Source organism: Trachemys scripta, chromosome 2, assembly GCF_013100865.1.
Source record: "Trachemys scripta elegans isolate TJP31775 chromosome 2, CAS_Tse_1.0, whole genome shotgun sequence".
Classification (NCBI taxonomy): domain Eukaryota; kingdom Metazoa; phylum Chordata; order Testudines; family Emydidae; genus Trachemys; species Trachemys scripta.
Window position 1 is genome coordinate 73,698,005 of NC_048299.1, and position 24,036 is coordinate 73,722,040.

The 24,036-nt window shown below is 41.0% G+C and overlaps 1 protein-coding gene across 1 annotated transcript in view; it reads right to left on the reverse strand.

Annotated features, from left to right (window-relative positions):
• Positions 1–706: 706 nt before the first annotated feature.
• Positions 707–24,036, reverse strand: part of ABHD5 (abhydrolase domain containing 5, lysophosphatidic acid acyltransferase) — a 38,820-nt gene continuing 15,490 nt past the window's right edge. The window contains exons 2-7 of the mRNA XM_034760860.1: positions 22,289–22,374; positions 21,663–22,035; positions 17,972–18,126; positions 14,871–14,982; positions 11,897–12,083; positions 707–2,901 (exon numbers count right to left, since the gene is read on the reverse strand). Of these exons, the coding sequence (XP_034616751.1) occupies positions 2,812–2,901; positions 11,897–12,083; positions 14,871–14,982; positions 17,972–18,126; positions 21,663–22,035; positions 22,289–22,374 (1,003 nt within the window). The 3' untranslated portion in view covers positions 707–2,811. The remainder of the gene's footprint in view (positions 2,902–11,896; positions 12,084–14,870; positions 14,983–17,971; positions 18,127–21,662; positions 22,036–22,288; positions 22,375–24,036) is intronic.

Below are 24,036 nucleotides of genomic sequence, written 5' to 3' on the forward strand. Positions count from 1 at the left end.
GTGCTAATTTTGATGCTATTACAGGAGAAAAGTCTGTGTTTGTCCCTGTGGCGCTTGTGCTACTTTAAAGCACTTATAAAAATAGCATAATCACTGTACAGTATTCCCACACAGCATACTTTAAGCTACTGCGTAACCTCTACTCAAGATATTGAAGCAAAGTCTATTTTTGAAGGAGGTGAGCTTCACACTTTGTAAGGGGACGAGAGAGAAACCCATTACAAGTGTTTTAGCTCCTAATCATCCAAAATATGAGCTATTCATAATCTAAAAAGCTTCTCTTTAAGGTTCATATTACAGTACTTTAATAGATTATGTTGTACTGTCTCAATGTGTGGTAAGATATTATCAGAATAGGATTACATTCAAAACTGCAGTATTAACCTTCAGGAGGAGGAGGAGATCTAACATTTCTTTTCATCTTAGAACAAACAAACACAAACAAAAACATTTTCTTTGTATGCATAGCCAAAGTTCTGAAACCTTTCAGTTACCTGTTAACCTATACTCAAGTCTCCAGTTCAGCACCAAGTAACGCTAAGAAGTTTGAGACGTGTAAAAAATTAACACATCCTTTACATCTCCTCTTTACACATTTTAGCTCAATTTCTGTAATTAACCTCTAGGACTCAAAAGCAGTCACACAAGTATCTTTAGAAAAGCAACTGCCAATAGAAATATTCTTAGCAGAAAACACACACAAGCGTTTAATGTAATTTTTTTTAATAGTGCAAAACGTACATAAACAGTGATTTTTACTAGCACATTGAGTAGGAAAAACGAGGGCTATTTAGAGAAATTTTCATGTTTGGCATAAAACTTTTCTCCCCTTCCTTGCATCCTTAGATGTGACAAACTGGAGTGCCCTACATTAATGCTATCTGAAAGTATTAACAATTTGTTCCACCTTTTACTGGTTAGAAAAGAGACACCATATATTTTGGTGTCACATTCTGTACGTAATTGCAAATGTTCAGCTGAGTTCAGTTAATCAATGCAAATTAGACTGATAATTAAGGAAAAAAACTATTCACTAACAAGGCATTCATTAACCAATCAGTCATGCTGCCATTTAATTTATGACCTATGTACAAAAATGTATGTGGTGTTCTGTATCTCCATTTTGAACACCAAATTTTAGAAAATACTGTTCTGTTTTATATAAATCTGGATTTGCTAATTAAAGATGCTATTTTATTTACTAATTTATTGCAATTAAATAATTTAGATGTATAGTATTAAGTACCACCAGTCAAGGCAATCACAAGGACTGTTTGATGTTCTCATAGCACCATGTAAGTAAACATCTCCTTGAGGAGAAAGACTGCTCTACTGAAATACAATCTACATATAATAAATCTTCTCATAATCATAATATGGAAAGCAAAGCTATCCAGAAATTCTTTTTAAACCTTTAGAAAGTGATAACATTAGTTAAATATTTTATATAACAAATCAAGATACTTTCAGTAGTTATTCCAACAATCAAATGGAAATCAAAAAGTTTTATGTAAACTTGCTTTTTAAAAAATAAACCACCACATAATTTGGCTTTAAAGTGTCAAAGTACTTTGTTCAAAGTATTTTACTGAGCACCTGAAAACTAATGTCAAACTACACTTTTGTAAAGAACCAGAGTAGATTTGCTCCAATTGCGAAATACTGAATTGTTCAAACACTGCAGAAGGAATTCCTAAAACAAGCTACCGTTTACTTCATTGATATTATTTATTCCAGTAATATCCCTTCCTATAAGGGTGCTATTAAGATCCAATATTCTGTTGCATTTCCAGTATTTCCAGACTAGTTTCAGTATTCCAAAAATTTGTATTTATGAGAAAATGGTAGTCTTAATCTCGAAAGCGAAAGATCAGGATTAATCTCATTAGTCAGACAGTTATTTCCTGGCATTAATCAAAATGGGTAATTCTAAAACCATTAGATTTGGGCTGGCAACAGGCCTTGTGATAATTGTATCAACATAAAAATAGGTTGTGCAACTAGCAGGCCACTTCTGTATTTCAAGCCATTGAATTCTATAGATAAAATATGTTCATGGAAGCATGAGTGTCAGCAACGCCATTGTCTCTTAAAACTGAAGTTCCCTAGGAGATTAGACACATGAAAGAATGTCTTGTGAAGAATATAATAGAATCTAATAGGCAAAAAAGTACCGTAAGCTTCAACGCACCTTATGCCCAAAGACAAGCTGTGCTAATTATTTTGGCCCTGCCACTCTCCAAACACCCGCTTCATAACCTGTCATCATGCCAAAATACAATGTTAAAATACTGTACATAAAGTCTTGGGATTGAAAGAGAAGAAATATTTTAATTTCACATTCTTACTATGAATGCATTGGCCTACCAAGTATGAATGTTTATAAAGTAACCAAGTCATACCTTTATACAGTATATTATTTATATAATGGCTGAGTATAGATATTCTTATGGTAGTTTTAGAATGCAACATAATTTAAAGTGTTCAAAATTTTGCAAATTTCAAATCAACTAAATTTTTTTTTCAGTTTAAAAACTAGTTATTTATATTTTCACTATATCAGACAGGCAAACAACATCTCTAAATATTTAAAGACAAGTCTCAAAGTAAACTGTACAAGGTTTCCATTTAAAATATTCCCCACTCAAAAGGCACTAAGTGGTTTAAGTGTGCAAGTGACTTCTTGGAAGAAACTGTGTGCAAACAGAGCCTGCTTAACTAGCTCTACAGGCTTTAAATTTTTGTAATGTTCTACAAAGTATTGCTAGTAAATGGTATGTATGATCAGACTTTATAAAGAGCTGAATTCAGTCAGTGCACAGAATCACATATCTCTTTTACTTTCTGATTGAAGTCTTCAGGTTGATCAGCATACACATAATGACCAGCCCCAAGGATAGCCTGGGAGGAGGAAGTAGAAAAAGAGAAGTCAGAATAACAAGAATGTCAACAAATCCTGAAACATTTGAACATGGGAAAAACATACATTAGGAAAAATAAAAATAAATAAATATCCAAACCTTCACACATAATCATGAGTCTGTTATTACATAGTGAGAAGGACAGGCAGTATGACCAGACATGGGGGACAGTAAGTTCCTTTGGTCACCTGAACAAAAACGCCAGGCCAGGATTTCCAAACAGGTTTTTACACCTAAATCAGACACTTGATTTTCAAAAGGACTGAGATCAATGGGAGCTGGTAGTTGCTCATTTCTTTTGAAAATTTCTAACATCTACTTAAGATGTCTAAATGTGGATGTAGAAGCTTATATCAAACTTTAGGTTCCTTTATTTTAAATCTTGGCGCCAACTCCTGTACATTACATTACAAGTGCTAATACACCTCTACCCCGATATAACCCGACCCGATATAACCCGAATTTGGATACAACACAGTAAAACAGCGCCTGGGGGAGGCGGGGCTGCGCACTCCAGCGGATCAAAGCAAGTTCAATATAACACGGTTTCACCTATAATGCGGTTAGATTTTTTGGCTCCCAAGGACAGCGTTATATTGGGGTAGAGGTGTATTAAAATCAGACAAATCTAACAAGTGTTAGAATGTGCATTAGATGAGAACATTGATTAAAAAACTGACAGCCTATTGCACTCAATCCATATTGATTCAGCTGTGAGACTGGCTTCCAGCATAAGGAGGTAACAAGCAAACTGGGGGGGGGGGGGGATAGGGAGAAAGTTGGTTCCTCAATAGAAAGAACAATCATTACATGTAAACAAGCTTTACATGTTAAGCTTGCTACCAAAATGCAGCTCCAACTCTCCCCAAGAAAATCTGGACAGTGGTTCTTTGGCTCCTTCCCATCTAAATACTTACAGAATGTCTGAATGTTTTTCATCTCTTATGAAACGTATGCTCCGGGAAAGACTGAAAGAGCACTACAATAGATGATTAAGAACTGACTGAGGGCTTTAATTGCTGAGGAAACTCTAGACTGTGGCAATAGCTTGTTTGTCATTTCAACCCTCTAAATTAACTGCTATGATAATCAGGGAAAAGTCAAGTCAGATGCTGAAAATCACATCTGCTGGCACCCTCCTGAATAGTTTTTTTGTTTTGTTTTTTGTTTTGGTAAAATTATCTAAGGGCCATTGCAACCACACCTGATATTTCTGTAATTTAGTTCTCTCCATGCCCAGACTGGTAAAGCAGGCCATTTTACAGTACTCTATGGGAAAGGCACCTGAATAATTTCCACTTAATTTTATATTGAAGCCATTATCCTCTTTTGAGCCTCCCTTCCCTGAAATTACAATTCACTTGCACTTCGGAGGGACAATTACTGTTTTGGAATTTCTAACTCTCTAGGAATCGAGACAAGTTATCTTAAGAGAAGAGAAATACTAGGAAGCTACAGAAAGTCACAAAATAAAATTTAATTAGAAATAAAGAGATCTAGTTAGATACTAAAATAAGCATTGCTAGGGAGACACTTTACCAAGAACGGGAATACTACCTACAAGGAGACATTGGAAGAAGCCTCTCTCTCACCCTAAAGGATGCCTTTCAGTGTCCCCATTTTTCTTTCTGTGTTGCATTTGCCTTTTATAACCCACCTCTTGGCTGACAAAATGTTAACCTGAATTAGAATAGGACATTAAATTAGCTCTCCTGTCCCTCAGAAAACCCAGACCAGATTGGTTATAACTGTTTGAATGACTCATGCATGTCCTACTCTTCTACTCCCCACTCCCTAACTTCCGAAGAAGTGAGGTTTTTACTCACGAAAGCTTATGCCCAAATAAATCTGTTAGTCTTTAAGGTGCCACCAGACTCCTTGTTGTTTTTGTAGATACAGACTAACACGGCTACCCCCTGATACTTGACTCCCTAACTGTAACTTCTGTTATAGGAAGTCTGCTTGTTAAGCAATAACAGATAACTTTTGATAAATATATTTTTATTCACAAACATGTGTCACCATTTCAGGAAGAGGAGAAATGCTCTATAGAAGGATTTGACTTTCCCTAATCCTCCTATGCTGTATTGGGCGGTATTTTTGAGTCAATTATAAAACCAGGAAATTAAGAGAAAAATCTCATCTTGTCCACACTCCTTTCTCCCTGTACCTACTTCTGATACACATGCATAGTCATTACCATCTTTTGTTCAACTTAATGACCTACAATATATTATGTCCAGAGCATGTTTGGGCAAGTTACTGGTCAGTCACATCCGGAAGACCACGTAGCAGTAATATGATATCCAACACATTCCAAGATCTGACCAACTCAAAAAAGTAATTCGTACATCCATATTCAACCGTCACAGCTGTCTAGTATGATTTTGAATATGAATGGTAATAGTAAATTTCATTTAGTTCCTTAGAAAAGTGGCCAGTGTGTGTGTGTAAATATTAATCTAGGATGTAAGCACACACATCTGAAAGAGTAGCTCTCCTCACATATATAAATAAAGCCACATTGGCTGGAAAGACAAAATTGAAGATTTCTGCAATGATTGAAATGAGGGCACTTCCAAAACTTCAGCAGAAAACAGTTACCACTTATAAAAAATGTACGCACTACACAAAATGATTGGAACAATTATCACATTGAAGATTCCTTGATTAAGTAGTATGTAAATTTAGACTAAGTATTTTTTCTTTACAAAATACATTTCATTAGAACACTGTGGAGTTCATACTTTTTTAGACAGAAAAGATGACCTTACGTTTAAATTCCTGGACTGGAAATTAGGAAGAAATGTGGCTCAGTTCTGAATGCCACAACCAAATTTCCTTTTGACTTGAAACAAGTCACTTACTCTCTCTTGAGCCCCAGTTCCCCCACATGAAAAAAATTGAGATAAAAAGAGAGTTATTAACCTTTCTGTAACTGTTTGTCTTTGAGATGTGTTGCACATATCCATTCAAATGTAGGTGTGTGTGCACTCCAAACACAGTTACTTGAAATTTTTCCCTTAGTGGTATCCATTGGGTCGGCTCTAACACCCTCTGGTATCAGGTGCTCAAAGTGCTGGTATAAGGGGCCCTGCCAACCCTGCCCTCCTTCAGTTTCTTCTTGCCAACCGCCTCTGAAGAGGGGAGTGAGGGTGGGTTTTGGAATTGACATGTGCAACACATCTCGAAGAACAACAGTTACAGAAAAGTTAGTAAGCTTGCACATGTCCATTCCAATGTAGGTGACTCACAAACAGTTGTCCCATAGGTGGGTTTGGAGATCAAGTGCAGGCTGACTGTAACACAGCCCAGCCGAAACTGGCATCGCCTCAAGCCTGTTGTGTAATGACCTAGTACATTGTGAAGGTATGAACTGATGACCAGATGTCCTGAAGTGGATCATGTGCTAAAAAAAAGCAGCGGAAGAGGCTTGAGAACTTGTAAAGTGAGCCGTTAAGTCAGCTGGGGGCAAAATGTTCATGAGGGTGTAACATGCCTTGATACACTAAGTGATCCACGATAAGGTTCGCTGTTCAGAAATGGGGAGACATTTCATTCTTTCTGCTATTGCTATGAACAGCTGAATGTATCTGCAGAATGGTTTGGTACTTTGTATTGTAGAAGGCCAGGGCACACCCAACATCTAATGAGTGGAGGCGCTGTTCCTCCCTGTTATCATGTGTTTTAGGGTAGAACACTGGCAGGAAAATTGTTTGACTCCAATGAAAAACTGTGATACAACTTTCAGGATCAGTGATAGGTGCAGTTGCAGCTGGGCTGTATCCTTAAAAAAAAGTGTATGGGGCTCTGAAGTAAGAGCTCATTTCTCTGAAACCCGTCTGACTGAAGCGATGGCCACCAGAAAGGCTACTTTCCAAGAGAGGAGTAACTGAGAATGTTGAGAAGGGGTCCGGCTAGCAGATTTGTTTTTAAATCTACTTTCTTGGCTCCCTGAAGCATCGAGCTCAGGTCAGGTGAATGACTCTCCCTCTGGCTCTGGGCTCTTCCTTTCATTAACCTGTCAACTCAAATCCAGGCTGGCAAGAAAGGGAGACTTAGCTGAAATTAATCAACCCCAGCTGACCTGGGATGTGCTACCTACTACAGAGCAGCAACAAAGAACACATTTGGGTAAAAACAGTGAGAATATTGTCAGTGGTTCAAACGGGGGTCCCGTGAGTTTTGACAGGACTAGGTTTAGGTCCCATGGGGGGTGGGATTCCTAACTTGGAGGAATATCATCTCCAGGCCTTTGAGGAACCAGAGTACCATGTCATGTGAAAAGATAGAACAGTTGTCGATCTTGGAATGAAAGGCCGAGATGGCCGCTAGACGAACCTTTACTGAGGAAAAGGCTAGCCCTTGCTATCTTAGCAAAAGCGGGTAGTCTAGAATGAGATGCAGAGAGAACTACAGAGGCAGGGCCTGTCGTTGTGAACACTAGCTGGAGAACCTCTTCCATTTTGACAGGTAGGTAGCTCTGGTGGAAGGCTTTCTACTGCTCATTAGGACCTTGTGGACTTGCTCTGACCAAACTTGCTCCTCTGGATTCAGCCATGGAGCTTCCAGTCAGACAGGTGCAGCGATGTGAGGTTTGGGTGCAGCAGTCGACCAGGATCCTGGGATATTACATCTGTGTGCGACAGGAATTGCAGGGGTGTCTCTATGGACATGCCTAGCAGGATGAAGAACCAATGCTGCCAGGGCCAGGAGGATAACCCATGCTCAGTCCCACTTGATCTTCATCAGAAACTTGTAAATCAACGGGATAAAAGTGTGAAGGATAAAGGAGTGAAAGCATAGTACAGGTGCCTCGTCCATGGTAACAGGAACGCATCTCCGAGAGACCCCAGGCTGTGGCCCCTCAGGGAACAGAACTGATAGTATTTCCTGTTGGATCGGGTGGCAAACAGGTCTATAAGGGGAATCCCCTGCTGTCAGAAGATGTCCCTTACAACGTCTGGATGAAGAGACCATTCGTGGTGAGAGGAGAAAGACCAGCTGAGGCGATCTGCTAGCTGGTTCTGAGTCCCAGGAAGGTAGGCTGCTTCTAGAGTGTGATGCAGAGTATCCACAGGCAGAATGCTTCCTGGTATGGGAGGGAAGAACGTGCACCATCTTACCTGTTTATGTAGAACATAGCCATCGTATTGTCCGTGAGGACTGAAAGAGATTTGCCTGTCAAGTGAGGTAGAAACACCTGGCATGCTAGACATACTGCCCTGAATTCCCTGACATTGATGTGCAGGGAGAGCTCTTCTTGGGTCCAAAGGCCTTGGGTTCTGATGGGTCTTAAGTGGACTGCTCAACAGAGGGTTGATGTGTCACATTCAAGGGACAGGGATGGGTGAGGTCTCGAGAAGGGTACCCCCGTGCATACCGTGGGGCTGTCCAGTCAGCATTTGTCCAGTGATGAGATGAGGCTGAGCCCGTGAGAACTGAGTCCAGGTGATGGTGAGAGAGGGAATAGACCAGGGCTAGCCAGGCTTGCAGGGGTCTGAGTCTTAGCCTTGCGTGCTGCACTACATGTGCGCACAACGCCATGTGGCCCAGGAGACTCAGGCACTTTCGTACGGTCGTGATTGGATAGCTTCGGAAAGATCGTATCAGGGATGCAATCATGAGGAACCGGTTGTTTGGAAGCAGAGCCCTCGCTTGCATTGAGTCGAGTTTTGCCCCTATGAACTCTACCCTTTGGACCAGGAAAGTTCAACAGAAGGCCCAATACATAGAAAGTTAATTGAAGGAGATGGATGTCGGCCTCTACTTGAGTTCTGGACCAACCCTTGATCAGCCAGTCGTCCAGGTATGGAAATATATGGATTCTACTGCCAGACATTTTGTGAAAACTTGCAGAGTGGCCAAAAGGGAGCACTGTGAACTGGAAGTGACTTTGGTTCACTACAAATCTTAAGAAACGTTTGTGACCAGAGAAGATTGAAATGTGGAAGTAAGCGTCCTTTAGATTGAGGGTGAAATACTAATTCCTGGGATCCAGTGAAGAGATGATGTAGGCCAAGGAGACCATGCAGAACTTCAGGTTCTTTAGAAATCGGTTGAGACTGCGCAGGTCTAAAATGGGTCTGAGACACCCCCACATGGCTTTCGGAATTAGGAAATAGTGGGAATAGAACCCCTTTCCTCTCAAGCGAGAGGGAACTTGTTACACAGCTCCCACCCAAAGGATGGACTGGGCTTCTTGTTCCAATAGGAGCTCATGAGAAGGGTCCCTGAAGAGGGACAGAGAGGAGGGGTGGGCAGGTGGGGTGGGCAAGAATTGGATGGTGTAACCCAGTTCTATGGTGCTGAGGACCCATCCGTCTGAAGTAATCTGGGTCCAGGCATCCAGGAAATAGGAAAGCTGGTCAGAAAAGGGGGGGGTGGGGGGGGGGTAAGCTGGATGCGGTGTAGAAGAGATTGTGATGTCAGCCTCGATCGTCTCATCAAAAGGAATGCTTTGACAACCTGGGGTGCCTGGGGGCTGACTGAATAGGGCCTGTTCAGGATGACTGGGGATGGGGCTTTCACCTAAACCCTTTGTTCCTTCTCTTCTGGTGGCCCTGACAGGCTATTTGAGGGAAGTAACGGCTTGGCTGCTGAGGCCTGTATTGCTTCCTGGCACCTGCTAGTATGCAGAGCCCTGGGGATTTCAAGGTCACATGGGAGTCCTCCGAGAAGAGCGACAATCCCTCAAATGGGAGGTCCTGGATGCTCTGGGTGTACCTCCTGAGGGAGACCCGAGGATTGAAACCAGGAGTTCCTATGCATTGTCACTGCAGTCACCCTCGATCTGGCTGTGGAGTCAGCGGCATCCAGGGCTGCTTGCAGGGAGGCCTGAGCTACAGTTTTCCCTTCCTCAGTTAGGGAGGAAAACGCCTGTCTGGGGGAGAAGATCCTTGAATTTAATCAAGGATTCCCACATGTTGAAGTTGTAGTGCCCCAACGGGGCCTGCTGGTTTGCTATACAAAGTTGCAGGCCCCCTGATGGGTAAGCCTTGCACTCCAAGAGGTCTAGCTTTTTAGGTCCTAGCCTTTGGCACAGAGCTCTGCTGTCCCTGGTGGTCTTGCTCATTGGGTGCCACAACCATCAATGATCCCGGGAGGGATGGGGGCGGAGAAGAGGAACCAACACCCCTTGGCCGGAACAAAGTATTTACGTCCTGATCATTTCGCCATCAGTGGAAGGGAGGCAGGGGTTTGCCACAGGGCTTTAATAGAGTCCATGGTGGCATCGTGTAGCAGCAGAGCCATTCTGGATGGGCCTGCTTGCGACAGAATATCCAGGAGGCTGTGTGTCACCTCCTTAACCATCTGTTTGGACTCTAGGCTTGAGGCTACCTGTTTTAGCAGGTGCTAATACACCTTATGGTCATCTGGAGGTGGAGAGACCCCAGGTGCCACTGTGGCCTCACCCAGAGAAGAGGAGGAGGAGGCTAAAGCCTGATGGGGAGCCTCAATTGGTCTCAGTGTCTGCAGGCCTCAGTGTCTGCAGGAGCTTGCAGGGCTTCCTCTTGGGGTTTGGTGCAGTGTTTGGTACCAGAGTATCTCTGTGCAGTATCAGGGTGCTCTAGCCTCCGAGATGACCGAATAAGAGCGTCTTGAAAGGCACTTTGAAGTGGGTGAAACCCCCAACAGTTCCAATAAAGCCACTGCATGGTAGTTGGGTCCCCTGGATATGGTGGCCATGCACCCGGAGGCCCCGATTAACCTACTGCCATGATGGAGTGGAAATGGCCCAGGGAGCAGCGGGGTTGGCTGCTTTGGCGGGGTAGTACACTTCTGCCTCCGAGTCTGCTGAGGACTGAGGTGTGCTGCAGAGACCAGGGCGGTGCCATGCCACTGGGTGCCAGAGAAGGCTGCTTAGGGGCCCTTGAGGATCTCAGCAAGGGTTCCCCCTTGGACATTTGACACAGTTCTGGTTGAGGTGCTGGCGTCGATTCCCTGCTGCTTGGGGGCACTGATGGTGCCAAGTCTTGACCCTCCAGGGAGCCTAGTACTGGCAGAGTTAGAAGATCCTTTGCAGCTGCGAAGGCTTCGGGGGTTGACGGGACAGTAAACTATCCGGTACTGTGGTCCTGAGTGGGTGTCGTAGGACATGCCAATACTGGGACTGTGGGCAACTGGCAATGTGGCACCAGGGATGGAGAGAGGCCCAGCACATGTCTCGCCCTCTCCCTGTCTCTTTTATCCTTTTGCACCAGAGACCGGCTCTTCTCCTGGCACTGGCAAAGATGATCGGTGCCAAGTCTCAGCGCAGCTCTGAATCTGTTCTTAAGCTGCCTCCATAAGGAGGACATTCGAAAGAGCAGTCCTTCTGGGTCCGGGGCTTGAACTCTTTACAAATTTGGCAATGGTCTTTCCTATGAGCTACCCCTAAGCACGTCAGACAGCTCGAGTGTGGGTCGCTCAAAGGCACAGACTTCCTGCATGACGCACAAGGCTTAAACCCCAGTGACTGAGGCATGCCTCAGCACTGGGACAAATGACAACTCTGCTATCTAAGAGCAGAGTCGTCCAATCTATGTAAAAACTAACTACTAAAAATTATGAGCATTATTTACACTAAAAGGTTAGGAAAGAGAGGAGATTGCCTAAGCAACGAGAGGTTTCAGCAACCGTCACGGGCGGTAAGAAGGAACTGAAGCAGGGTAGAGCCCCTTATCCCGGTGCTATGAGTGTGCGACACCAGAGGGTGCTAGAGCCGACCCAACAGATACCACGAAGGGAAAGATTACTGGCAACTTTGCTTGGGGCGTGCACACACCTACATTGGAATGAACATGTGCAAGCACTCGAAGAATACTTATTTTCTCCCACCCTTGTTCTGGTATAGAAATCAGATCAGATATCCTATCCAGAGTTTTAAACTATAAGACTACCATTCCAGGGCTGGCACCAAACAGGACGAAGAATGGATACAATCTACACAAACCCATAAAAAGAAAAAACAAGGGCTAGAAAAATTCACTTACTATTGTCTTTACGTATGAATTTGGTCGCAGAGACTGGATGGTACTACCAGAATTGCCGTCTATACAAGAACGTGCTCCATAAATCACAGTGATAGGAATATCTTGATGCATGCGAGCGATCCGCTGTAACATTGGTCTTTTTGCCCATCCATAAGGAACAGTCATGTTCTTGAAAGCAGTTTCACCACTTAAAATGTCAAATGAAATAAGTGCAAAGTAACGCACATTAGAAACAAACTCAACTATACATACAAAATTATGGAGTCTAAATTAGCTGTTACCACTCAAGAAAGATCTCAAGTCATCGTGGAGAGTTCTCTGAAAATCATCTGCTCAATGTGAAATAGCAGTGAAAAAAGCTAACAGAATGTTAGCAACCATTAGGAAAGGGATAGATAATAAAACAGAAAATATCATAATGCCACTATATAAATCTATGGCACACCCACACTTGGAATACTGCATGTAGGTCATGGTAGTCTTATCTGAAAAAAGATAATAGAATTGGAAACGGTACAAGAGAAGGACGACAAAATGATTAGTGGCATGGAACAGCTTCCATATGAGGAGAAATTAAAAAGACTGGGACTGCTCCACTTTAAAAAGAGAGGGAGATATATGATAGAGATCTATAAAAATCATGAGTGGTGTGGAGAAAATGAATAGAGAAGTGTTATTTAGCCCTTTACATAACACAACAACCAGGGGTCACCAAATGAAATTAACAGGCAGCAGGTTTAAAACAAACATAAGGAAGTACTTCTTCACTCATGCACATTGAACCCGTGGAACTCATTGCTAGGGGATGTTGTGAAGGCCAAAAGTATAACCAGTGTTGTTGCCAACTTAGCTACTTTGTCACTAGATTTGGCGACTTTTTAGTTTTCTTAGCGAGAAAATAAGTTTCAAAGTGACCAGTGACAAATCTAGTGACTTTCACTGCCAATTACAGTGACATTCAAAGAAGTCACCAATATGTATAGTCACAAAATCATTCACAAGCAGCTCAATAGTGTTAATAAAATCCAATCCATGCTATTATTATTATTATTATTATTTACAGAGTTAAACATTTTATTAAAGCTAATGTTAAAATTATATAATACATCGGTTATGAAAGAGTGTCTGTACATCTGGGTATAATGCTTAAATTATCAAAAAGTACAAATGTTGGTTTAAAAGTAATACAATATATATAGTACATAATTAGCAATAACCCAAATAAGATTAATAAATTTAACTACTACATTCTGTTGCACACCAAGTCAATGTTGTTATGTCTCAATTGAGCATGTCCTCGGAGGGAATCGCATTCCAGGGCTTCTTGGGCTGAGATTACTATAATCTGCAGGTGAGGAAACAAAGTTTGTGGAGGCTAATTAAATAATTTGCTAAAGCCAGGCACACTTTGGAGAGAGCAGCCCATTAGCCAGACTTGTTTTTACCCAAATGTGTTCTTTGTTGCTGCTCTGTAGTAGGTAGCACATCCCAGGTCAGCTGGGGTTGATTAATTTCAGCTAAGTCTCCCTTTCTTGCCAGCCTGGATTTGAGTTGACAGGTTAATGAAAGGAAGAGCCCAGAGCCAGAGGGAAGAGGCATTCACCTGACCTGAGCTCGATGCCTCAGGGAGCCAAGAAAGTAGATTTAAAAACAAATCTGCTAACCGGACCCCTTCCCAATCCCACCGCTTCCAGGGTTTGATTTTTGAAAACAGCTGGGCTGCTAACCCCAGGCCAAGCCAGGGAAGGAGTAAAAGCGAGCCAAAATCATGCAAGCTCCACCTTCGATCCTGTAGTAAGAGCTTCATCCCTGGAGATACAGTGCCCCCCGCCCCATTGGGGCACATGGTCCTGTCTCATCCCACCCCATCTTCCATCCGTGTGGCTTTCCTCACTGGCTAACCTGCCTCCCGCGCCCTGCCCGCTTTATTAGCGATCTTCCCCTGCATCACAGGGTGCACTACCTACTACGGAGCAGCGAGAAAGAATACATTTGGGTAAAAACAAGCCCTGGCTAATGGGCTGCTCTCTCCAAATTGTGCCTGGCTTTAGCAAAATATTTAATTAGCTTCCATAAACTTCTTTTCCTCACTTGCAGATTATAGTGATCGCAGCCCAAATAGCCCTGGAATGCGATTCCCTCCGATGACATGCTCAACTGAGACATAAGGACATTGAGTTGGTGTGCAACACTACTGAGCTGCTTGTGAATGATTTTGTGACTGTACTCACGCCTGAGCACACATTTTTAATATAAATAAACACACACACACACAAAATCAATTCTCTGGAAATTTTATTTAGTGACATTTTTGACTCCTTTTGAGTGCTTAAACAGCTACATCTAGCGACTTTTCAGGGTCTGTCTGGTGACTTCCTGCTATGTGAAGTTGGCAATATGAGATTCTGGGTTCAAAATGAATTAGGTAAGTTCATGGAGGATAGGTCCATTAATGGCTATTAGCCAAGATGGTCAGAGATGCAACCCCATCTCTGGATGTCCCTAAACCTCTGAGTGGGTGGGCCTATACAACAGAGGATGGTCATTCAAAATTGCCCTGTTCTGGTCATTCCCTTTGAAGCATCTGATACTGGCCACTGTTGGAAGACAGGATACTAGTTAGACCATTGGTCTGACCCAGTGGGGGCATTCTTATAAGAACATCCTTTCCATTGAAACTTAGCTCCCAAGTGTTCAGCCAAAGTTAAAAAAAAAAAAAAAAAAAAAAGAGAGAGAGAGAAACAAACTCAAACTTGGTGGACCTAAAATTAGGATTGCAAAGAGATAAATGAACAAGCAAAGTTCAATATTGTTTTGCTTTTAAAATTAACACATTAAATGCTAGCAGCCTAACAAACAACCTTACAATAAAAAACCAGTGTGCGTGCATTACTGGGGGCACTAAAGGAGGAGAAGGGTGGCTGTTGAATTATGAAACAGATTAATTTCAAAAATATTTTGGCAAACTTATCACCTGGGTGACTGTACGTTGCAGTGGTAGATATATTCAGTCACAGTGTTATCATCAAACATAGAGGAATATTTTCGCTTAAAGTCTGGTCTTAAACGCTGTACAAGGCTTAATCCTGTTAAAAAAAAAAAAGTTTAAAAAATAATTATGGGAGAGCTGGTAGTAACTTCCTTTATTTAGGTTGACTAACACTTTCCCATTATAAAAAGGTCCCGGAGGTTGTGGCTGAGATAATTTTGGACAAGTCACCATCTCCCCTTCCATCATTTGCGTTCCTTAGGAAAATTCTGGCACCATGTATGATATCAAAACAAATGGACACAAACATTCTAAAAAGAATGGGCACCACACTGCATCAGAGCAGCAGCCGCAACCCCCCCAACCCCCCCCCACACACACACATGCTGTATGGCGAAGGCCTGAGAGCAGCTGCAGCAGAGAGGGAGTAAAGGGGTCAAGATAGAGGAACTGGGCTGGGCCAGGCTCCACTAAGCCAACTCTCCAGACCCAGCACTTGGCTCCAACAAACCATTCCCCACCCTGAGGACTCTACATGGGGTAGGAGCACCCCAACTCCTGGCAGGGAGGATGTGCTGGAGGAGATAGCCAGTCCTTTAACTCCTGGACCTTGCATATGGCCTGAGTGGCTCATAACCCCCTCTTGGAGGAACAGCCTTCTCCTGTTGCCAGCTGATTTACTTAGTCCTGTAGCTCAAGAGGTAGACGTCTGGGCTGGAGGTTTGCTGGCTGAACCCTACTGATGATGTGGGAACTATAGTACACCTCTACCCCAATATAACGCGACCCGATATAACACAAATTTGGATATAACGCGGTAAAGCAGTGCTACGGGGGGGCGTGGCTGCGCACTCCGGTGGATCAAAGCAAGCTTGATATAACGCGGTTTCACCTATAATGCGGTAAGTTTTTTTGGCTTCCGAGGACAGCGTTATATCGAGGTAGAGGTGTAATTGAATTTAAGGGGTTTTTTAAAACCTTTTTCTTAAAAAAAATTCTCTAGGAAATTACATATAAAAACTACATTATAAGAACAACATTATTTTGGTTGCAAAACCAAGCACTTGAAAATTAGGGAATGTCACAATTAAAGTTGTCCATGCAATCCTCATTCTGTCCTTTTGTACACATTAAGATATTGTTCGTAGCTTTCTTTTCATTTTCAAGTGGTTAACTTTGCAACCTTAAAAGAACGTTATTTAACATATTTTGTATATGTAATCATACAACTCAGAGTTAGTCTAACTCTACTCTCAGTGACGCCAATAACCGTTTTACCATTGGCTTCAATGATAGTAAAGTTAGGACACCACTGAGTTGTTTTGAAAATCCTATCCATAATCCACTATTAAATGCCTTTTCCAGTATCTGGGGCATGAATGAGGGATTGCTGGCTGAAGGTCAACCCAGATAAGACAGAATCGGTGCTAGTAAAAGGGGGTAGCAAACGGAAGACATGTTGAAGACTATATCTCCATCTTTAATTGAAGATGTGACCTCACCATTTATGACTTGGGTTTATAATCTGGAGGTAAGGTTCAATCCTCAAATGCTGGTAAACAGTCACAGCAACAGCAAGGATCATAATGCTGCTTCCCCCACCAGTTTCTGGCAAAGGGCTATGACCATTTATGTAGACCTTGTCACCATGATCCATGTTGTTATAATCTTGAGATCAAACTATTGCAATATACTTTATGTAGGGTTACACTTTAAATCAGTTCAGAAACTGAACCTAATGCAATAGGTTGCAACTCACTTATTAAGTGGAGGTTTTAGTCATGAGCATGACACCAATGCTAGGTTATTTGCACTGGCTTTTCGTATATTCTACATAGAGTTTAAAATGCCGTTTTAGATTTACAACCCCAAAACTGGCTTTGGACCTAGTATTTGAGAGACTGCTTATTTCTATGTACCATCCTGCTACAAATGAAGTGCCTGCACTTCAATAAAGTGGAGACTACCAGCAGGGCATTTTCCGTGGGTGGCCCCATTTTGGAATGCACTTTCCACTCTGTCATAAGTCCAAGTTTATTGATCTTAAGGCGACATTGCCAAATATTTTTCCTGGAATGTAGGGTGAGAGAAGGAAGCAAAGGGCTGCGATATATTGGTGAGTGTGAGGGTCATCTCCCTTTTCAGTTTTAAGACTACTTCTGTATTTGCTTTTGTTGATCAAGTCAGCTTGTATTTTTAATGTTTATCAAAGACAACTTGAACCTTTGGATAGGTTTTTTTGTGCGTGTTGTCTAGATAATTTAAAAAATGAATACTCCACATTAAATCAAGTAATAGAGTTTCTAACTTATAAATGGATTTAATTATTCTCATCCCGTCACCAGAAAGAATCTCACCCCCTCATCGGAAAGTCAGAATCTACAGTTAATCCACAACAGAATAGGAAGAAAGGAACCCCTTCCTTATGTGAAAAAATTGAACAGATGTTCATGAAGAATTACAACAGAAGCTAGGATTGTTGGGGGTTTTTAAATCTATGAAAGACTATGAACAACGGTTGCATTTTAGAGAAAATTTTCTTTGGCACAGCAATCTATTTTTAAATTAGAATTTCCACATTCCCCAAAAAGAGTGGAATACTGTTAAGAATAACTAAACTGAATTTTTAAGTTAGAGGCATCATCTGTTAGCTTTATTTCTGTGCAACCACTTGATAATCGAATAGTCCTATTATGTAAATTAGAAAAGCCTCTACTTCAAAGAGTAATCTTGTTTGCAAAGTAACAAATTAATATGTCCAAAAGGCTAATTACCTTAGTCAAGCTTTTAAAACACACAAAAGCCTCTTTCCAATTTGCATATTAAATTATATTATATATATTTTAAAGAATACAGGTAGTTCAAATGTAAACAAAGGCTAGATATTCCACTTTTTTTTTTTTAAACTCATGATAGATGGGTGATGTGGCTCCAGATGCTTTATGAAATAAATGATGGGCCAAAAACTATTTATAAGAAGGCAATTAGCAATTATAAGAAGGCAACATCTTAATGAAGTGTTTGCTCTGTATTCATATTTAAAATAAATAGAAATAGTATTTTAACAAATATTAATTAGCACTCACCAAAGGGTCCTGCTAACCTGAGCCCAGCTAATGGATTAAATGGACTCAACATAGCTCCTAGTGCTTTAATCCAGATTGGAATTGGTCTTTCTTGTTCAGCATTGTCAGGCCTCTCTGGAAAACCCCATGGCTCCACTAAGATAAGGTGCTTTACCCTGTTGGCAAAAAAGGTTTGGGAGGTTTAGTGTATATAAAATGGTTTGAAGTCTCTCACAATTTATTGTGAAATGAGAAATATTAAAGCTAGCTATCTGAAAATTAAATAATCTATGTTATTCACCATCACTGTCATATCCTATGATCAAATTTCTGATCCCTCATTAGCATAAGAAAGTAAAATCGAAGAGAAGAATCAACACAAAACCAGCTGTTAGGCACTGTATTCTGTGAGCTAGAAAGATGAGATTTGTCCTTGTAAATCAAGTAGAGGGTATAGCAGAAGGGGTAATCACTAGCAGCCAGCATGGATTTTACCAAGAACAAATTATGCCAAACCAGCTTGATTTCCTTCTGTGACAGGCTAACTGGCTTGGTGGATAGGGGAAATGCAGTGGACATAATGCATCTGGACTTCAGCAAGGCTTCTGACTCAGTCCCACATGACATTCTGGTACGTAAGCTGGAGAAATGCGTGCTTAGCAGAACTACCATTAAGTAGATACACAATTGGTTAAACAATCACAAAGAGTAACTGTTAATGAAATGATGTCAGACTGGAGGTCTCAAGTGGGGTTCCAAAAGGATCTGTGGTGGGTGCAGTGTTCTTTAACATCTTTATTAATAACCTGAATGTAGGAATAGAGAGCATATTGATCAAATTTGCAGATGACACAAAACTGGCGGGGGGGTGGAGGGTTGCCAACACTTTGGAGGGCAGAGCTAAAATTCAAAGGGCTCTTGATAAATTGGAGAACTGGGCTATAGACAACAAAATGAAATTCAACAAAGACAAATGTAAGGTGCTACACTTGGTGAAGAAAAACCAAATGCACAAATACAGAACAGGGGATAACTAGCTTGGCAGCAGCATTACTGAGAAGGATCTGGGAGTTGTGGTGGATCACAACCTAAACATGAGTCAGCAGTGCAAAAAACGCAAATGCAATTTTAGGTTGCATTAACAAAGGCACAGCATGCAAGTCATACAAGGTGACAGTACCACTCTACTCAGCACTGGTTAGGCCTTAGCTCAGTGGTTCTCAAACTTTTGTACTGGTGACCCCTTTCACATAGCAAGCCTCTGAGTGCGACCCACCTTATAAATTAAAACACACTTTTTTATACATTTAGTGCCATTATAAATGCTGGATGCAAAGTGGGGTTTGGAGGTGGAGGCTGACAGCTTGCGACCCCCATATAATAACCTCGTGACCCCCTGAGGGGACCCGACCCCCAGTTTGAGAACCCCTGCCTTAACTGGAGTACTGTGTCCAATTTTAGTCACCAATGTATAGAACAGGGGTCGGCAACCTTTCATAAGTGGTGTGCCGAGTCTTCATTTATTCACTCTAATTTAAGGTTTCGCGTGCCAGTAATACATTTTAAAGTTTTTAGAAGGTCTCTTTCTATAAGTCTATAATATATAACTAAACTATTGTTGTATGTAAAGTAAATAAGGTTTTTAAAATGTTTAAGAAGCTTCATTTAAAATTAAATTAAAATGCAGAGCCCCCAGACCAGTGGCCAGGACCCGGACAGTGTGAGTGCCACTGAAAATCAGCTTGCGTGCTGCCTTTGGCACGCGTGCCATAGGTTGCCTACCCCGGTATAGAAAGAAGGTAAAGAAACTGGAAAGGATTCAGACGTGAGCGACAAAGATTATCAAAGTGATGGAATACATATAAACAAAGACTGAAGGAACTGTGTATGTTTAATTAGGAAAAGGAGACACTAAGGGGGGACATGAAAGTGGTCTTCAAATATTTGAAAGGCTGCCATAAAAAATTATGGAGAAAAGTTCTCTTGACAGAGAGGGCAGGACAAGAGGCAATGGGTTCAAACTACAGCATAGCAGATTTGGATTAAATCTCAGGAAAAGCTTCTTAACTGTATGAACAGTAGGACAATGAAACAGACTGACTAGGGAGGCTGTGAAGTTCTTCCACTGCAGGCTTTCAAAGGGAGGCTGGATAGCCATCTGTCTTGGATGGTTTAGCTACCACAAATCCTGTATTTTGGCAAGGGTTACACTAAATGACCCTTGTGGTCCCTTCTAACCCTATGATCTGGTGTTTAAGGGGTTTGATAACATAATAACTTGCCTACTTTTAAATAAGTCACCTGACAAACCCAGGAGAGACCAAAGATGCTAGAGAATAACCACAAAAAAGCTCCACTCAAAACATTAATCTAAGGAATATTTCAGAGTCCCCCTGCCCAAACATTAATAACTGCAGCTCTGGAATAATTTCGGTAGCATTTTTTTTTTCTTTTTTTAAGTACAGGTTTCCGCAGCACCAGATATGCATTAGAGCAGTGGCTCTCAACCTTTCCAGTCTATTTTACCCCTTTCAGGAGTCCGATTTTTCTTCCCCAAGTTTCACCTCACTTAAAAACTACTTGCTTACAAAATCAGAAATAAAATACAAAAAAGTGTCACTGCACACTATTACTGAAAAAAATGATATTCTTATTTTTACCATACAATTATAAAATAAATCAAATGGAATATAAATATTGTACTTACACTTCAGTGTATAGTATATAGAATAGTATAAACAATTCAGTGTGGGGTCTGTCTTCCTAGATTCATCCCTACTAAGATCCCCCTTATAAGAGATTCACTCATTGGAAGGGGTAAAACAATATACTGTATTTTCATTCAAATACACAGATTTAACAAGAAAATTATTTTTAGTTTAAACCAAGCAAGTATTTATCTCCTATTGGCTAAGAATCTCTGATTTCTAATGATAAGTTGGAGAGAAAAATGCAGCCATACTTATACCTTAATGTTAACCTACCAGGGTGGGGAGAGGGAAAAATACTAAAACAGAAATTTTACTTTTAAAAGGACACATAATACTCAAATATAATTTATTTGACTGTAATGTCACAGTATGATTAAAAACAGAAAAAAGAGACATTATGACATCCTTGTATAAATAAGGGTCGGGGAACAGGAGACAGCAATGGACTCCTAAAATCAGAAAAATCACCTAGAGGTCATTAATTTGTTGGTTCATCCTGCCTACTATGGGAGTTATGTTATTAATGTTTTTATTATGCAAATGCATCTGCAGCTTATGATGTCTGAACAATTTGTAAATATATACTTTAAAAGTTATGTTAAGGCAGATTATTAATAGTACAATATTTAACTAACTACACATGCTCCAGGATGGCTGTTTTACTTTGTGATTCTCATGCATTAACTGATTCTTCTGTTCAGGTTCAGAGCACTGCAAGAGGATGTTTAACAAAAATGGTTGATGGTTAGAACATAAACAAAGAATTTCTACTCATACTGTATTCATATTTTTCTACTCAGAAAAAAAACAATTTGCATTTGGGGTGTAAACTAGATGACAGTGTCTCTTTAAATCAAGTCTTGAGCCAATTTTTACAACTAAAACTAATTCAGAAAGAACTTGGTTTTACATTCTGCTGCACTTCAAATGAATACAGATGTGTAGTATTAACATTAGTAAGAGACAGCAAAGATTTCCTTTATCCCTTTATTTTCACATACCTTGATGGGTACTTCAGTGAGTAAGCAGCAGCCAGGAATCCACCCAGATTATGGCCAAGTAAAATCATTCTGTCCAGTCCTACCTCCTGTCTCCATTCTTCTACAGCTTCTACAAACTGATTTTCTGCTTCTTCTGCATCAGTGTCAAACTGTGGTCTACTACTACGCCCAAATCCCAAGAGGTCAAATGCATAAACGGTCCTATTTTCGCAAAGCTCTTCAAAATTGAGAGCCCAAAGTCCAACACCTCCTCCAAACCCATGGAGGAGAACAAGTGGAGTTTTATATGAGAGGTCCTGAGAGAATGTTAGCGTCCATATTTTATTTCCATTGGATATGAAGACATATTGTTTACTGTACGTGCTTGTGATACCTGAAGAAAAAAAAAACAGTTCAGATACTTTTTATTTTGTTAATCATATCTAGCAGTCTGTTCAGTGGAAGTCTAGGGCAGGAATATCAGGTATCTTTCAGATCAGGGTCAAAGATCCTAAACAAGGGAACACTGAGAATCTATACTACAGTCATGTTTGTTTCATTGCAATGCATTAAAAATAGCAATGATTGTTTCTCATGAAAAGTTACATGAGATCTGGGTATACTCCAGATGTGTAAAAAATACTTACACTTTAGTATTTTCTCTTCAGCTTCTTTAAGATGTGGCAGTGATGTGGGGCACCATGCAGGAAGCCAACTAGATAGCCATCCTGACCTACAGTAGCAGTAAACACAAAATAAATAGGTTTATAAATAAATTGGAATATACGGTATATAAACAAGCTACCTTCATTCTGCATTAGCTGAAGCTTTAATGATCTTCAAGTATTGCCCCAAGTAGAGCACACAAGTACACCAGACCATTATGTACAAGGACCACGAGCATGACATGGAGTTTCAGCCTTTACTTCTTCTTACTTGTTGGTTTGTATCATAAGCTTAAGCAGTAACACAACAGGGAAAGTCTGATGAGCGTGCCCAGTGAAGCTGCAGATAGCACAGATCAGATACACATACACATAGAGCAGGTGATTATAGAAGAAAGACAGTCAATCAGAATTCAGCATTTCATAATCTGGGTCCATTGCCATTCAATAATATTTAGTTACCTTTACAACAGTCACTCTGAATCATGACCTTTCTGTGTAAAAAAGTGATTTGTTTAAACCATCAGAATTTAGGAGCTGTGTTCAATTTCTCAATAAACATGTTTAAAAACAAATACTACATTATCCTCTCAGGTGCTCAGATCAATCAGTGAACTGAAGGCACTCAGCATCTTGCAGGAGCAGGCTCTTAAGAACATTAAAAAAAATGTTAAATAAAAGTAAAACATGCATCCCACATCCCAAGTTTCATATTGTGGAAGTTCTGAACAGCAGCAGAGGCAATGGCATAAGTTTGTAGATTTAGGAAGACTGCACTGCATTGCTTTAACTACAATTTTTGTTTGGAAGAGTCTCTTTACACCCGTAAGGGTTAGAAACTTCCAGGGTTTCAATGAATTAATTAACTGATTTTAAAATAAGGTCAAAGTCTGCAGAAAGTGATGGCACCCTCCTGGGAAAATTCCCAAACTCCCTATGCCAAGTGGACTTTTCAAATTCTACCTCTTAAGTCAGCTCATTAGGCATTGGCATCCCAACACACAGGCACCAACTTTCCAATGTGCTGGGGGGTGCTCAACCTCTGGCACTGCCCCAGGCCTTGTCCCCACCCCATTATGCCCCCTCGCTTCTTCCCCCCACAACTTCCTGCACGCCATGAAACAGCTGATCATGGTGGGTGGGAGGCGCTGATCCGCGAGGTCCACCAGCAGGCGGGAGGTGCTGAGAGGGGAGTTGATATGGGGGCTGTGGCTCAGCATCCATCATTTTTGGGTGCTCCAACCCTGGAGCACCCATGGAGTTCGTGCCTATGTCCAAACATGTCTACCATACATTCTCATGTTGATTTTTTTTAAATACTAACAGTAGAGGAAGATAGACAACACAAGACAGCTAAATTAGAATTTCAAATCAAACTAAAGGTTACACATTTTCAAAAACTTTTTTTTTCTTATAATACTCTTAAAACTCTTTTTCTTGTCAGGTTTTTTGGGGGTTTTTTTACATCATTTTGCCTCAATTATGCTTTTCCGCCCTTTATGTTTCCACCTTTTTGTTTGCCCAGTCTCTTGGCATTTGTGAAAGAAAATAAAGCAATTAAATATTTGCTTCTACCAATGCTAAAGACTGTAGAACATTGCACTCAAGGATCACCTTAATGCTGTATGAGGGACCCATCCAATTCCCCTTAAAAGTCAATGGAAAGATTCTCATTCTAAGTCACGGGAGTTGCATCTGACCCCAAGGCTCTCTTCCAAAGGCCATTGAAG